This window comes from Microchirus variegatus, assembly GCF_963457635.1.
Source record: "Microchirus variegatus genome assembly, chromosome: 2".
NCBI lineage: Eukaryota > Metazoa > Chordata > Actinopteri > Pleuronectiformes > Soleidae > Microchirus > Microchirus variegatus.
The window spans coordinates 14,240,654-14,258,648 of NC_139803.1; the positions used below are offsets into that span (position 1 = coordinate 14,240,654).

General features: G+C 42.4%; 1 protein-coding gene across 2 annotated transcripts in view; it reads right to left on the bottom strand.

Moving 5' to 3' along the window:
- The window catches only part of spns2 (SPNS lysolipid transporter 2, sphingosine-1-phosphate), a 60,094-nt gene extending 51,671 nt beyond the window's left edge, over window positions 1-8,423 (bottom strand). For both annotated transcript variants that reach the window (XM_083908530.1, XM_083908531.1), the window contains exon 1: window positions 7,981-8,423. In XM_083908530.1, coding sequence (XP_083764656.1) covers window positions 7,981-8,212 — 232 coding nt within the window. In that variant the 5' untranslated portion in view covers window positions 8,213-8,423. The remainder of the gene's footprint in view (window positions 1-7,980) is intronic.
- Window positions 8,424-17,995: the final 9,572 nt, after the last annotated feature.

Consider the following 17,995-nt stretch of genomic DNA (forward strand, 5'->3'; position numbering starts at 1 on the left):
AACAGAGTTACCAGTCTTTGGACAGTGCTCATTCAACCCAGCAACGCATACTCAGCTCACCAGCAATGATAATCCAGCTGCAATCTCATCTCCAGTGCTGACAAGATGAATAAATAATATTCATAAAAAAAAGCTGTGAGGCAACGCTCAAACACACACCGGATTGGTGGATAGAAAAGATTACATTATTCCACTACCAGGCGCCACTATTTACTCAATCACATGTAAATGAGAGGAAGGATTGCGTTTTCCTCAAGAAGGAAAGGCTTTTCAAGAGCAGCTCAGCTGTAAATCAGCACTCTAAATATTATTTTAGCAACTGTGGGAGCTTCCAGGAGCTGAGAGCTAATATTACTTCTAGCTGCAGGTCATAACCGCCGGGTGTAACTTATACCACAAGCAGGTCAATATTAGATTCCAATCCTCTCAAGAACAACTTGTTGATGTGTCAGTGAGAGAGAGAGAGGGAGAAAACGCCAATTTCAGCGCGTCCCAGGACATTACAGTTCCATCACTCGTGACTTCAAACACATTCAAAGCTACTGTCCTCTTGATCAAAATTCAGTGTGTGTGTGTGTGTGTGTGCCAGTGTTTGTGTTTCCCAAGGATACAAAGTAAATTGCATTTTCTTGTATTTCCATTTCATCATTGTTGCATGTGGCACTGGTCTCAACATTGCTCACAGGAACATTTGACGATGACCTAGACAACAAAAAATTTCCTTTACTTGAGCGGCTTTGTTTTCCTCTGTCTTTTTTTTATTTTTATTTTTTTATTTATATTAGAGTGTATTAAAATTGTTGTGTGGAGAAGGGAAAGGAACTATTAATACTACAGTTGTCTGTATTATCTGCATCGTTGATTCGATAATAGGGAATAATAGACGTGGTGAATGAAAGGATTTTTGACTGTCACATTTTAAGTAGGGATGAGCTGTTATTTGACAATGTGTCATACATCGCAAAGTGCTTGACACCTTTCAAAATGTCTCCTCTTTCCATCCTGCCTTAGGAGGTGAATTTTAGCACTTTCCTCAGATTAACACTCCTGTTCTCAGATCATGAGACAGGAAGGTAGAAGGAAGATTATAACATTTTGATGTGGGGGTTTTGTAAAGATTGGAGATCCTCTGAGCCTCGGCTGGCTCATTGATCATGTTGCTGACACTCTGATGTGTCTTTAACAGCCCTCTCAAGGCTGAACTTAGTCGTTACTGTGTTTAACATGGGCCTGTAATCCTAAGCAAACTCTTAACACTAAAGAAAACACCAACGCCCTAACGTCCACTCTGCACTCTCCTCTGATTACGCAGGGGAGGTCAGCGATTATCAGGCTACCACTCACCGTTTATGTCAAAGATCATCAGGCAGCTTGAGTAAGCACTGTTGTCATTGACCGGCCACAGGAAGTTAGAAGATAAGAGAAAAGACATCAAATAAAACACCGTATGATCAAAGCTCTGATATTGGATCCTGTCAAAAACGTGATGTTACAAGGATCATTGTATTGGTTTATTTATATTTTTAGCAAACATAGCTGCAGCAGTTCCTCTTTGCAACGCACCTGTGCACTGAGACATATTTAAATTCCTGAAATTGAATCAGAACTGTTCGTTTAAAATAGAGTGAGAGATGCAGAGGGCGAGATAAAATAAGCAAAGCATCGTATTATGTGTTGCTATTTATTTTATCAGGGTTTAAAAATATGTGCATGGTGTACTGTACGTGTGTAATGTGTGTGTGTGTGTTCAGACTTGACAGAATCAGGTCTCCAAGAACAGCTGGCGACAAAGGGTTTCGATGTAGTTTACTCGCCACCAAGAGCGATGACACGTCTGCAGCACCACCGACTGTGACTGGGCCAATCTAAAAAAGAACTCACACTACAGTATGTTGAGAACAACAGGGTGTACCTGTCCATTTCCCCTACCTTTTAAACTCACAAGATGAAAAACCTCCGGTCTATCGCCACTAAGTAAAAATACCCTTCCCCAGAATGCAGCACATGTAATAGCCTCATAGCTGTGATGAGTGATAGGCTATACAGTAGGATGCAAGGTTGGGGTAATGCCAAAATAACAGCTGTAAGTAGGGGAAGAGTCAAAGAGTCACCCTTTAAGTGGCCAGCAGCCGAGCCATGAAATGGTGCGTTCATAGCTGGAGGGTCACAGGGTGAAAGCGGCTGCGAGGGAAGTACGAGTGCTTGATGGCAAAATCTGGAGTAGCCACATAAAAGGGTCTGCACCAGCACAGGAAGAAGCTCTGTCTAATTCCATGGGTTACTATTACAGACGTCGGCTAAATCAGAGCCTAAAGAACACACAGACTGTTTTCTCACAGCAGTGGGAACGGCACGCTAGGAAATAGACATAAAGAGATTAATGGAATATCTGTGGGAAAACCAGTCTGGAAAAGTCCACTTGGAGGGATGTTGTGTAAAGACTTTAACATCTGCTGAGCGGTGTCAATATTTTGCTGTTAACAGTGTGTGTGTTTTTTTGTTTTTTTTAAATATAAAGGACACAAATTCAAGAAAATGTGCGTAAGTCATGGTGCGGTCTTTTCAAAGAGACGCTCATATTGCACAGCGCAATTTGTCTAATTCAAAACAGCTTGACATCTGATGGTAAAAGCGCAGCAAGAAAGAGGCAATAACCCTATAAAGTAAATTACTCGAAGGCCCCACCATCTTTTTATGCCTCTGCTGTTGTTCGGGGACATTTAATGTGAACGCTATAAACCGAGAGTGGGTGAAATTGGGAGAAAAGTGAAGGGTGAAACAACCGACAGCTAAACCCCAATATAACCGGAGCGCAGCCTCTCATGCTCAGTAGTGAGCAGACACTTGCAGCATATCTATCCATGACATATTCATGTTACTGAGAAGATCTGCTGTGACATGTTTACGTCGACAGCTAAAAAAAAGTCACTTGAGATTTGGGCTGTCATGCTGCTGCAGTGACAGTGTTTTCTCCTTCACCATAGCTGCAAAATTTGATTTCTTTCTAAATCTTGTGTGCAGACACCTACACTGTCTTCACTTCTCTTTGTGTCTCGCCTCTGTGGAACTGAAAGTGGGGTGCACTTTCTTGAACTCTGTCCGAGTCCACACTTCTCAGTTCTTCCAAACTTTGTGATTCTCTCAATCAATACCCAGCAGAACCACGTACAGTTTGGTACCCTATCCTGTTTTTTAAAAAATATACAAAACCATTGTCAGGTCTGATAGTTTTGCCTAAAATAGCCTGTTTTCACATGTAGTACACAATATATATCGTTGCTATTCACAAAGACCAAACAGAGGCAGAATAATAACACACCAGAAATGACTCAAATAGGAAATGCTAATGTGCCAAAGAGCCCCAGGCCTTTGTGGACAGTGATAATGAGTGGCCACGAAGGAACTGGACAAAGCTAACAGGCAATAATCTGCATAGCCTGTCTGACTGGATATATCGCTGCATCATTATGACTGTGTAACAAGGAGATTGCCTTAAGAGGATTTTGACACTGTCATCTGTGTCTATATACGAAATGCCAAAGGTTCACATGTGAGTGTCCAGTGGGATGCAATGCTGTTTTGGCGTATTCTAGGGACGACAGCTTGACAGAGGCTGCTCACCTCAAGGGGCCTGGATGAAGTGTTAATCTGCAGCGCCTCAGTATTTCTGATCAGCACAGATTAGGCTGCGGTCAGTCACCCACAAATGGTCCCTTTGGCGACTGAGAGGGGGGTGAAACTGGGTGCACACGGGGGGATGGCTACAACTAATGCAAGCAAATAACCTAAAGTGCTGAGTGTCTGCCTCACACAACTTCATATTCTTAAAAAAAATCCCTAATCCCCTCTTTATGGTAAGCTGTAGAGGATCTTGGACTGTCTGCTGTGGGACAACAGATAGAGACCATCACCAGGATTTTAAGGTTTCAAAGCCTCCTCAAATTAAATTAAATGCAGTGGTCCTCTTAATCTCTGGACTCTGGTGCAATTCAAACGCCAAATGAAATACACTGAAGTGGCTGAAGGTTAAGTGCCTGCTTCCAAAGGCCAGACACATGTGACCCTATCAGAGCATCGTAATTCATCCAGCTGCACTGACGCCCTCCACTCCAATCTTGGTATGGTTAGATTGCCATCTCATTTCCTTGAGCTATTGCGATCCGTTAAACGCATGGGGACAAAGAGCGAGTGCGTGATCGCCCTCGACATCTTCAAATGTCCCAGACGCTCCCAATTTCTGCCTCGCCTACATCACAGACAGTCATAAAAACAGTCACAGGCTTCTGAAGTGGTGCTTTACATCAGGTCTCAGACACTGTATGAAGAGCTGAAAGCAGAGTTTGGAGGTGGCTTCTGTTAGTCACACCCTCTGCTGCTCCAGCACCCTGAAACTTGTTGAAATGAGTAGTTTACAGGATTAAAAATGTTCAGGTACTGACTATTTATCTATTTTATCTATCTACTGTATATGTTTTGCTTTGTGACTCAAATTAAGCAAAACTGTGTGTTCTTTTCAACCTAAAATATGGCTGACAACAACCAGTAGCTAACGTCTCATATAATTATTTTTGTTTTGAAGCTGCAACTCTTCACAAAGTGCCAGAGTTAAATAAAACATATTGGCAGTAAATCCATTGAACCAAGAACAAAACAACCAACCTCCCATAAAAAAAGGCAAGACATTTGGACGTCTCTCTCTCTTCTTTTGTGGTTCAAACCATCATCTTGGATAAGTGACGCGCTGGAATCATAAACTGTAGTGTCTATGTGGTGTTTTCGTTGTGTTTGTGTGTGGCTTCACCTCTGACATGATTCAAGTCACTGTCAGTGCTGCTGTGCATTGTTGGGGGCGCACTTTTACCATCATTGTAGCGGAGCAGAATGGCCCCGGTGTCTGGAATGGTCACCCTCTGTCTCAGTGACAATGCTTCAGTGATCCACACATTCACTACAGTAATGGCCGTTGGTACAAAGACCTTTTGACGTTGTGTGTGTGTGAGGGAGGGGGGGACATGAGCAGCGCTCAGGCTCAGTGCTGCTTGCATTCTGCGTCCAATTCCCCTCTCTGACTGCCTGCAACTGCAGCAGCAAGCCCCTCCCCTCTCTCATTCAGACCTTTAGAATGTGTGTGTGTGTGCACTCATGCTTGCATAATTGACATTAAGATCTATGAGTATGCGTATACCTGCTACTAAGGGAGCTTAAATGAGAAACAGAACGCAGGAGAGTTGAAAAAGGCAAAGAGAGACAAGTCTCACGGGGATTGAGACCTGATGGGACAAAACAGTGAGGCAAAAACCGATCATTCATTTCAGTTCAAACCATCTGTTAAGCACAGAAATCACATCAGGAAATAACTAAATTAAATTTAAATGTCCAGTTTGTTTTGTCCAGCAGCAAAACTATTAATATATCATACAGAAAACCCCACCACATATGCACCAAGACACACTTGGAGAGAGGAGCTACCAACACAAACGCGCTGCTTCCACCATCTAATTGCTACTACAATGTAGCTCCCACAGCAGGAGAGGAGAGAAAAGCCTTAAAGAGATAGAGGGGAGAGTTGGACGCAGGAGGGTGACCAGCTTTTAATGAATGTACTGGTTATGTTGGGAGCAAATGGCCGCTGGTGCACACTCTGTGTGACAGTCTGATGCACATGCTGCACATACATAATGCAAAACAGTCTGGTAGTGTTCAGGAGGCAGGGAAGGGAAGGGACCCCTTCTGCATCACATGCACTGTGAGCACAGGCTCTCCCCTCAAAACAGCCCCCCCCCCCTCCAACCTCATCATCTCTCTATCTCCCCAGTTCCATACTCTCTTTATCTCTCACTTCCTTCCGTCACAGGACAGCAAGTGCTCGGACGTCCAGCAAAGTTGACAGCTTTGCAGAAGAAGGAAAGGATTTGCTTTTTAATGCACTTTCCAATGTCCAATACAATCCCAGTTTTACAATTTTGAATTTCTACTGACACTGACATTAGTCATGAGTCTTTTTTTATCTCCTTTGCACAACTTAGCTGTTCCTAAGACACGTTCTGCTTAAGAATGTGCCACTTAGCTATTTCAAAAAGATAATGCCCTGACTGTGCGACAGACATCTGCAGCCCTCCCTCACTGAACATCTCTTTACAGCATGTTGCCTGATCATATTTAGGGTTGCCAGATTCTCATTTTGTCTTTTTACATTATTGATCCAATCACTGTGTCCAGTCTCAGACTGATGCTTCTGAATTGGAGGAGAATGGTGGACCCGAAGGTGAACCGAGTTGCTGTTTTGAGCCTCTTTTAATGAGTGCTTTCCTCTGATCAAAGCTTGAGGAGGTGTGAGGAGACAGGAGAACAAATCGCTGCTTTAGAGGGAGACTGACACACCCGGCGACTGAGGATGTGGATGTGGTTCTTTCAAGCTTGTGTTGCTGTGACTGAGTGATGCTTGATGATGCAAAGATTAGATATGCCACTGTACATCAACACATTCTTGGCGTGGCTGGCTGTCTGTCCAGCGACTAATGACCATTTAGGACTTCCATCATCCAAAGCTTTAGCCGATCAACTGCTAAAAGTTGACAGACTGGACCTGAAGCACCTGAAGCCTCTAGGATGACAAGGCATGTGGCTACTTAGCCAGACACATTGTTCTTTAATAGCCACTCCTTTCAAACAGCAGCTTCGGGGAAAACTGCACCCTTTTTCTAATTTATCAGTTACACATATGCTGATAATTAGGGGCTATGTGACAAACAATAGTGCAAATAAGTAAATAGACATGATCAAAAGACCGACTTATGTTGTGTGACCGTATCATATGAGTAAGTCAGCGAGCAAGCTTATCAATAGAAAATTGCACTTTAACCAAGGAAGCGTGTCTTTGTAGAGAAGAGTCTACTCTTGCCATGGACACACTTCCCTGCATCCATGCTGCAGCAAAATGCTTAACCCGTTCAGTGCCACAGTCCAATATCCAAACTGATTAGTACAAAATCAAACATCCACTTATCCACAATGGATCAAACTCAGACAAGGATTGAAATGTTGACCTATGCAGTCTGGTTCATAACAAGACGAATCGTGTTATCATAACCAATTTAAATTAAAAACAAATCTGTCAAATGGATGTCTTCATTTTGTATCCTTACAATAAATAATAATGATGATAAAAACATCTTCATCCTGCTAATCTCTACGACTAACACATAACTAGGCTCAAATATACAGTAGGTGTTCTTTTCTCCACCACACATTTTACTGCAAGACGACAGGCTTGATTTCTATCTGCAGTGTTCACTTTTTCATCAAACATGTGCCGGATCTCGCAGCTACAGGGAGAATATGTGAGGAGGTTCAACACCACGTGGCCTCACTGCAGCATCATATACAAAAACATACACAAAAAAGACCACAATGTATGTCTAAAAGAGACCACAAGAACCTAATGACTGATTTTCATTTTGCATTTACTTAAACATGCTATGACAGACAGCTGAGCTCTCTATCTCTCACACACACATTTTACTTCCATCCATAGAACCATAACCAATAACATAATCAAAATTCAAGTCTTAACCAGCTCCTTAGGACCAGGTTTTGGTCTCCATGAGGACTACTGGTCCATGACAAGGTCAGTGTTTGTGCTAGAAAAATGTCCTAAAGAGGTGACAAGTGACACATACTGATCCATCAGCAGTTATCTACCAGCTCTGGGCAAAAATCATTAATGTCAAGCCTTTACTGAAGTGACCGTGGGTTATCTGTTTGATTTAATCACAACACACACACACAGTTAGCAAGCGTGGAAACACATCTGACAGCCCGGTGGAAGAGCTGATTACCCGCTGCGCCTGGACAAAACCATTGTTCCGTGCGCCTCAGCTGAGATGAGCCCACAGCCAATTAGTACATGTGCCACCATCATTACAGCGAATACAGCACATACTGATAATGAGAAACAGAGAAAAGTGAGGTGTCTCTTACCGACTACAGTGTATCTGTCCAGGTAATTGAGGATGTTCCCAAAGCTGAGGATCACGGCGGCAGCAGTCGGTGTGCGGCATCTGAGCAGCGCGGCGCGGAATTTGTGGCCGGGTTTGCACGGGTGAAGGTCCGGGTTCGATTTCAGTCCGGGGCTCATGCTGCCCGACAGCGTGCGCACCTCGTCCGAACTGCTGCAGCCTTCGATCTCGCATCCATCGCTCTCCACGCACATCTTCTGACACGAAAGATCCAGCGCAGGAAAAAAGAACACAGAAGGTGGAGAGAGACACACAGAGAGAGAGGGAATAGTTGAAGACTCCGGTGATGATGGTATGTGTGATTTTAAATAGAAATGAGTCGTAGTGGAATTGTTGTCTCGGAGTGTTGGAGCGCAGCAGCGGCTCTTCTCGGGAACATATTTCTGTGCCAATGCGCGCTGACTGACTGGCTGACTGTGTGTGTGTGAGCGTGTGTGCGCTCCTGCTCCTCACTTCTTTTTTCTTTCCAATGGACCAAGTGCTACAGTACAGAGTGGGGGGGGGTGTGACCTGGCTGTAAAAACTCCTCCCCTGAAGCCCGCAGCGACGACGACGATGATGATGGTGCACCTGATACACACACAGAACAGGACTGAGCTGCTGCAGATCCACCAGCCTTATTTCTAAGGAGCAGGCGAGAGGGGAATGATGGGGTGGGTGTGACTACATTTAATTTATTCATTTATTATATTATTTAATGAGGTTTGCTGAATCAGCTGAATCAACAACCTTGTAATCACTTCTAAAAAAAAAAAAAAGAATAATTGTTTTTAAGTTGTATTTATCTGCTATAGAAATACACTTCTGTGTATAGTAAATATGATACAAATGGTTTTATAGTGTTGATAAGATACGTCTCAGAAACGTGTGAGCAGAAAGTTTCAAAAAAAATATATATATATATATATATGTCATAAACATAATGATATGACAAAAAAAAGTGGATTTTGTGGATTTTACTCCTGGTAAAAGATTGATTTACCAAATGATGATCTTGTTATAATTTCCAGAAACTGTGAGAAGATCAGCGTAGGGCTTTTATTTCCTTACTTCCTATTGAAGGAAGTGATTTTACATTTAGTAATAGTCAATTTTATTGTACTTTTTTCAATCCCATTGTCCTCTATTGTTTTGAAAATGGGACATGTGTCTTATAGTGATCACATTACACATTTGTCCCTGAATGTGAGAAAAGAAAACTGGTTTTTTTTGGTGGTGTCCCTTAAAAATGTACTTTTTGCCCAGTTGCCCACTGGCTCATAATCTTACTAAATACTATTACTACTGCTACTGCTAATACTCATTCTTCTCATTCTATAATAGACAAAACAACTAATAGTACTTCAGACATATATATTATACCACCTTTGTTTTGTAAAAACAACTGGCAGGGGGGAAAAAATAATAATATCAACCATCACCTACCTGTTTATGTCCTGACGTCTTCGAAAAGTCATAATTACATAGCTGTTATAATGCTAACTAGCCAGCTGACTTGTCTAATTAAATTTTGGCTAGCTGTTTTAAAGTGGAAATAAGTAGTTTAAAGTGCCATCTAGAGGAGAGGCTGAATTTACAACAAAGACCTGCTCCTCTGCTCACCCACTCCCTTCCCTGAGCGCTACGGTATCCGCAGCTGGTCAAATGTCGTCCTCGTCGTCTTTCTCCGTGTCAGCAGATGAGGTTCGTGAGGTGAGGGAGAGGGCGGAGCTACCGCGGCCGTAGCAGACGAAGCGGAGAGAGTGGAGGCGGGACTTCAGCTACAAGTAAAGAGACGCTTGATTTGTTCTCTCGCGTTTGTACTTACAGGCTCCGGTAGAAACATGGCGTCTCGCTGCTAACAGTGGCTATGCAACCGCGGTCCGCGGTCATGTTATTTTACATGACTTTTTGAAACACTACGAAAATGAAACAAAAACTATTATACAGCGACTAGACAATGCAGGAGCACATAATATGTATAAAAAAGTGGATTTTGGGTTAAATAAACCCATACATACTACATATTGTACCTTTAAGTTAACATTACCTGATTCAAATGGACATCAAGCTCTGCAATAGCCTGATGGCGAGCTGTTCATCTGAATCAGGTGTTTTGGAGCAGGGCGACATCTAAAACATGCAGGAAAAAATTAAAAAGAATTCTACCAACATTTTTTTTGTTGTTTTCGTTGGGCAAATATCCACTCGGGCTTCACGTCAATATCCATCTCCTGGTAGATTGCAGGACATTCCCCCGGTTGTTTACACAGATGATAACAACACTTGTTATTGTCAGTGCTCTGAACCACATGTCAAACTGCATTTCCAGTTCAAAGTGTTTGCACTGTTTTGTTTTCCCAGTGATAAGCGGTGGAAAATACAAGAAAATTAACAAAGCGATGCGTCACACCGAGCATGCACAAGTAGCAGAATCCATGTTTGTCATTGACATTCAATGGTGGTTACAGAATAACACTGAAGGAAAAGAAAAACGATGAATGAATGCAATGCCACCGGCAGAGTTCTGTGTCCCATCACTTCTCTATTCTCCATGGCAGAAAGAAAGATGTGGAACACATTTAATGACTGCTGGGACTTTTGTTCTTTTGCTGGCACCAGTAATGTAAGATGACAGTGCCGGAAGGGGAAAAAAAAACAACTACCTGTCTCTGAATGGATGGAAAAGGTGTTATCCGTGTTCTGTTAGAAATCAGGAGTAAAAATATCTTCAGCTAATTGTTAGAATGCTTTGTTTCTGTCACAGAAAGCTGTGTAAAGGAGGGGGTTTATCATTCTCAGAGAAGGTGAGATATTAATTTAAAATGACAGATCAGTGCATGTATAAAAAGGTGAGTGCTTGCTCGAGATGGAGCTTTCCTGACACCATTACAGAGAATCTGCTGAATAACAAGCAAGGACATTTGCCAGGAGGCTCAGACTGAGTAGCCTACTAATGACGTCCCGCCGGTGAGGGCTTACTTTACCTCAATGAAACAAAAGCATGCATCCACATGCAAATGCACACAAAGTGTGAAGATGCAGAAGATGATGGAGGTTGAATCGTGGCATCGGTTTCTTGGCATCCCGACAGGCCCCTCCTGTTCTCACTGTATCCGCTTCCCTTGGGCTTCTATCTTTCGGAAAACCCGGCATGTTGTTTCATTTTTATGCAGGTGGCTGTCTTGCGTAAATGATGCATGATCTCTATTGACATGTGTCAATGACATCACAGCATGGGTGACTTCTGAGACGGCTGAGGTTGAACTCAGACGTCTCAGCACCTCTACCACCCTCTGTCCTTGGAGCCCTTTCAACAAGTTAGTGGTTCGTGGATAAAGCACTAGAGGATGGATGGATGTGGTTTGTAACCTGAGGGCCTAATAATATACTCTATTATTTGATAAACAGATTAGCTGTATAATAAAAAAAATGCTTTATTCAATTAAGGCAAATAGTCAAGGTGAAATCCATTCTGCCAAAACATGACCTTGAAAAACTCATGCGCTCCTGCATCGACTGGATGACTGCAGCACATTTTATGTTGGGAGTTAGTGTCGCCTTCTGCTGCAGCTCACCTTCTAGGCATGAACATATTTCTGGCTTCCCTTCTACTGGCTGCAGGATCCATTCAAAGTCATTATTGTTTGTTTACAAGTGTCTTAATGGCCTCCCTCTGTCTTACATCTCCCACTTGCATCAGCCGTACGGTCCTTCGCGTCCCTAAGGTAACCCGATCGGCTGTTCTGCGTCGTCCCAAAAGCACTCAAAAAGGATCGAGCCTTTGCGGGAGCAGCTCCCAAATTGTGTAATGGTTTGCAGCTACACAGGTCTCATCACTTCCTGTTTTTAAGTCTTAAAAACATCTTTCCTCTTTGGCATTTGGCGTAAGTTGTACTGTATATTTCCTCTGCTATTACCGTAATAAAGTGGTAATCAAAAAGTGGAAATAACAATGAAATAAGTGACATAATGGAGAATGAATGTCAACATTAAACCAATTCCCAAACATTTTAATGCGAAGATATTTCACTTCTGACAGCATACATGGATTTTTACCTGGATATTACCCTGGAAATAACATAGCATTACCCTATGTTAACCATTAGTACCATTACCAAACTGGAAATTGCATTAGCAATAAGACTGTCTTTTTAATAAAATGACATTTTATCACATAAACATACAATGTAAACCTGTTGTTTTAAGCGAAAATTAATATTTAATTAACCCCAGTACTTGTTTGCCTCTTAATTCAACAGAACACAATGCAGCTGGTGTTTACTTTTGGCCCACAGCACACCAGGGGAAAAGGTTTGGTTTCTGCATCCCCTGAATGAGACTGAAATTCAGAACAATTATCCTCTCACTTTAACGTTATAACATCTCTGTCTGTGAATACACAGAGCAGCAGAATGTTTTTTTTCTGGGATGCAGGAAAAGAGAAGAGGTCTAAACTAAACCAGTCAGTGTTCTCTGGGCTTCAGGAGGGAGCCACAGGACACAGTCGGCCCTGTCTCCCCGTCTGAAACCACCACCTCCCCTTCTTTTTCTTTGGGATGTTTGCTATGCTGCTCATGTCTTTGGGATCTTGTGTGTGTGTTTTTTTCCCTCATCTTCAGAGCAGCCCATGGTGGACCTGGACCTAGTATCTCTTGCATTATGCTACCATGTGGCCTGGAGCTCACTGAGTCACTACCCCAGCCTTCCTTCCTGTCTCAGCTCAGGGGCCCGAGCCTCCAGTACAGGATGGGAGATAACTGGCTAATCGCCTGGCGCAGTCGCCTTAGGACGATAACACTGACGCGTTCTGCGGTATAACATGTGTCTGGCCAAAAAAGTTTAAATGTCCCACTGACACATGTCTATCAGCTGTGCCTCTGACGCACATGTCTCCACCTCTTTAACTCAGTTCCAGAGAACATACGCTCTTTTCCACCGAATTTTACCCACATGTTTACAGGTTTTTTTAATAGTTTCTTTGGCACTACCCTCTTAGAAATAAGGGTCATTCTACAAGGGCTGAGGTTCTACCTGGAACCATTAGCTTCTGAGGGTTCTTGGTAACACTAATGGTTCCAGTAAGAACCATTTTGATCCAGAGAACCCTTTAAAACCCCTTTCCTGAATAAAGGGTTTTAAAAGGGTTCTTGGTGGAACCCTCCAAAAGGGTTCTCCTATGAGGGCAAGCCGAAGAACCATATGGTTCTACTTAGCACTTTTATTTCTAAGAGTGTAGTTACAGCACTTTAATGTCCATTTTTCCCATAAATGGCTTGACTATAATCCACATAAACCAAAGATCTTTTGTTTTTTATTCTGTACGACATTATCTAATGGAGAAATATACAACTAAAGAGTGAAAATAACGGTATTTTGTATGTGAGTGATCTAAAGAAATGTCCATGTGATTGAAGATGAGGAAGTGGTGACCAATTTGAGTTTGATAATGTTGTTATGCTATAGCAATCACTCAGATTAGAGTAACCCCAACCTTTTCAGAGCTACACAGGGGTCAAATACAGCGAAATATAATCTGTGCTATTGTTTAATCTGATTTAAAGTTTGCAGTTCTGCTTTCAACTTCTTTTTAATGTATGTAAAACTATTTAATTATTTATCTTTGGTAATCTTTTACGTCAGAAGCAATTAAAGCAATCGACTAAAACAATAATCACACATCTTTTTACGGTTCTCCCATTGTTTCTTCCATCCACAAAACCACGTTTACTTCCAGTTAAACAGTCACGTTTCCTTTTCCTGCACATGTGTCCCGTGTTCTCCGAGTACAATATGTACAGTATGTTAAAGATCCTGTGGGAAGCGAGTGGACATACAACCATCTGACATTTGGTTCTAGTAAGTAGAAAAAAACCCCACCTTCTTTTCATTTGTGAGGGGTTTCCTGCCTGAAAAACGCATGTATTAGTACATTAAATACTTGTAATTCAAATGTATTCTTGGATCATTTCTGCACTTATTTGCCGGTTTATCACTGAACCAGACATTTATGGACAAATAGTCAACTGTTGATCCCTACATTGTCCTCAAAGTCAAGTATGTCCCGTTTGTTTTAAGAACCGTAGCCGTCTCGGCTTTTGCCCGATTGTTTAAGTGTGGGCTCTGCTGCTCTGGCCTGTTCTCCCACCGTGACCTCCTGACCCCTGGACTGTCTGTGCCTGACAGTAGCTTTCTGGAGAATGTCTGGTGCTGGAGCAGCTGAGGATTTGAATAGATCTTTGCTGATGTCCCCACTGATCTGGGGACTATACTGTGCCCTGTTGCAGCAGACAGCAGCGAGAGGGAGAGAGAAGAATGAGAGCAAGCGACTATATATAGTGTTCCGGGTCAGAGACAGCATCTTTTATATGGCCATTTAATTATTTATTTGACAGCTCCCACCAAGCTGGACTCCTTGGTCTTGGTTCATCAGTCTCACTTGATCTGTCTGGGAGGTAAAAACCAGCTCAGACTCCACTGCCCTGCCTCAGTGTCATCACTCTGTTTTCTTGTGTTAGAATAATGTTCCTCCTTTATTCCCACTTAAGCAGAAAATCAAGCTCTCATTTGAAATGTGAACTACCGTGTGGCTGAGAGTGATTTGCAGATCTGGTGCCGTAGTTCATATTTATAGGCTGCATGGGTCTTTGTAATTACCCCATTGCCGGGTTAGGCCTGTGTCTTTGAATGGACTCACGGCAGCCCAGTGGCTGGCAAGCTTCGGGAGCAGGAATGCTAAATACATAGGACCAGAATGTGAATATGCCATTATAAGGAAAACCTCAGATTTGGCCACATTTGCGTTGCCGTCCACTCGCTCCCTGCTCCAAACAAGTCATTTTCTTGACACTGAGAAACGCTTTGATTGGTGCTCTCCAGCCTTTTGTTTTAAAGGTGCATTATGTAATAAATCTAAAGCAACTGGCCATAAAACCCTCCTCATATGTCACAGAGACTCAGGAATAATGTTCATATAACAAACTGAACTCACTAACAACAACAGTATTGCCAAAATATTTGCATTGGAAAAAATATTTTGCAGACTGTAAATCATGTTTATGTTTTGAAATCATGTTTTTTGCATGTGGAGCCACCTACCACTGCTACCAATCATTGCAGTCAGTAGAGTCTCAGCTGCCAAGAAATCACAGGTTGCCAGTTAGAAAACAAAACCTAAAAGACCTCGGTATTTTGAATTTGAATGTAGTAACTGTTTTTGGCCACATTCTTACATATGGCACCTTTAAATCAAAACATAATGATATGCATATATATATGCATATTTCATATCAAGCTGAATAGCACGTTTTTTATGGTTTCTATAATGACTACTGGGGTTTTTCTGCATTTACAATCACCAAACCACTGTGCTAATTAACGCCAACACATTCTCAAGACTTTCGCACACACACGATCCAATTAGCACATTTCATTTGTGCTTGTGTCACCCTTCAAATCGCAGCATATAAACAATCATACTTTGATTTCGTTGGCGACAATCTCACTCACTCGCTCCTCTTCTTCACTGCACTACACCGACTGTAGGTCGGACTGAGGCCTCGAGGACAGGAAGGCCTGTGTGACGCAAGTGTCCAGATAAGGGGCCGGCAGGGGGTGAAGAAGACTTCTTCCTCCGTGTGATGTCACGCCGCTGCAGCAGTTAACTGGCGATAAGCAAAGAGTACAACTTCACATCCACAAATGTGGTCTGACTTCTCTTATCATTCTCCTGCAGCTCATCATTGGAAGAGTGATAAGCTGTGTCTTCAATAGCAGTAAACAATTAAGTACATTTTCTGGTTACTGTTGATATTAAGACGCCGTTCTGACCGTGCACTTCTCCCCTTACTTGTACCAGCATGCAACCATGACCAAAACATGGCTGTTTTCATGACTAAAACGTTCCCTGAGTAAACACTGAGTGCATCCACTCCCTCCTCGGCTCCTTCATTGATCGGGCCTGGACAATTTATTAGCCATTGTGACAGTTTCCTGTGCAGCCAGGGTCGACAGCGGGAAACGGGAAGGTATGCAGATAAAGTGCTCAGAAACATGGCGCACAATACCTATTGTATTTTAATTGCAGGTCGAACAGTTACCTCGAAAATGTTTTCCACATACCTTTCAGTGTGCGTGTATGTGTATGTGTGTGTGAGAGTGCTTTTTTTTTTGTTATTCCACATATACATGTCCTGTTGCCCAAACTATTCCCCCAGCATACCAAGCGATCACGTCACTTCTGGAAAATGACAACTTGAAATGCTGAAATGTTCAAAAACAAGAGGAAATGCCGGTAATCAAACCGTTAACAAGGACTCTGCGGCCTTGAAGGACGGCTTTCTATCGGTAAACGTCAGGTTCCGTCAACATTTCTTGTCCGTATGACGGGAAATACTTTGTCAGAAATCTAATAAATCAGCACATTGAATGTGGCTCAAGGTGCCTGGAAAGTGCCCACGATTTGTTTATGCACAGCTCACGAACCCTGGCTGCTCCAGTGAGAACACGAGCAGCCGGGGTTCAAATTCAGACCAATCCTTTTGTACTCTCTTCACGTATCAGAAAGTGGCTTTCTTTGGATTTGTCCATTTAGAAATGTGGCTTAACAGCCCCCAGAAAATAGGACCCTTGTTGATTCTAAGACTGAAAAACAAGACTTTTTTTTATTATTTTAAAGCGTGTATAAACATGCTTATGCACTCTTAGAAATAAGGGTTCCAAAAGGGTCCTTCTACAAGGACTGAGGTTCTACCTGGAACCATTTGTTTCTGGAAAACCCTTTTCCCGAAGAAAGGGTTTTTCAAGGGTTCTTGGTAACACTAATGGTTCCAGTAAGAACCACTTTGGTCCAGAAAACCCTTTAAAACCCCTTTCCCGAATAAAGGGGTTTAAATAGGTTCTTGGTAACACTAAGGGTTCTCCTATGAAGACAAGCCGAAGAACCTTATATGGTTCTACTTAGCACTTTTATTTTTAAGAGTGTGTGTAGTTTATTAAATGTCTGCCAATAAACTGTAAACAATCTCACATCGGACCTCTTTTTAAAAATATTTTTTGGGCCTTTTTGGATAGGATAGTGGAGAGAGACAGGAAACAGGAGGCAGAGAGGAGGGGAGTGACATGCAGGAAAGACCACTTGGTGCAGGATTCGAACCAGAGTCGCCTGCAGCGAGGACTATAGCCTCATCTGAGCTAAACACTGACCCCACATTGGACCTTTAACAATAAAATACTCGTGACAATCCAGCCCACTTATAGGACGAGCTTGAACCAGTGAGAGACGTTCAGCTCTTGCGAATAGGCGTCCATGTCTGTCTGAAGACTTTAGAAACTTCATACTGGAGTCTGTAAATACGTCTTGTTTGTCTGGTCTGTGCTTGTTTTTGACAAGAGCTGCCACGTCCACATGATGAATGTTTCCACCTATCCTGTTCCATGCAGAGAGGTCGCAGACCCCACACTCACAGTTTAGGGTCCTGTGGACATCAGAAGTACATATTCAAGAGGGGAGACACTCAATATGGGTGTTTAACATGGTGATACATCACACCAGCAAGTGTAAAAGGACATTTTTTATGAGCAGATCATCTAACGTTTGAGAGAACTGGTTAATGAGTTACACATGGTGGTGCAAAAGTCCAAAACTGCTGTATTCCACATTGTGTTTTGCTTATCCATTCACCAGGTTTCAAAGCCTAGTAGCTTTTTGGCTTATACAATGGCGCCATCTTGTGGACATTCGCTTGTTGTACAGTTGTTCTTCTCGAGACACTGCATTGACTTCCATTCATTTGAACAGCCCTAACAGTGTGTTATCCCTAACCTTAACCTAAACACAAGTAAAATATAAGGCCTTAACTTAACCAGCTCTTCATAAATGAGGGAACAAAAAAAGAACACACACATATACAAAAAAAGGATTTAAATTTAGACCAACCTCTATTTCTCATTAACATACATGGTTGATACCATAAATCAAAGTGAACCAATTACTAATA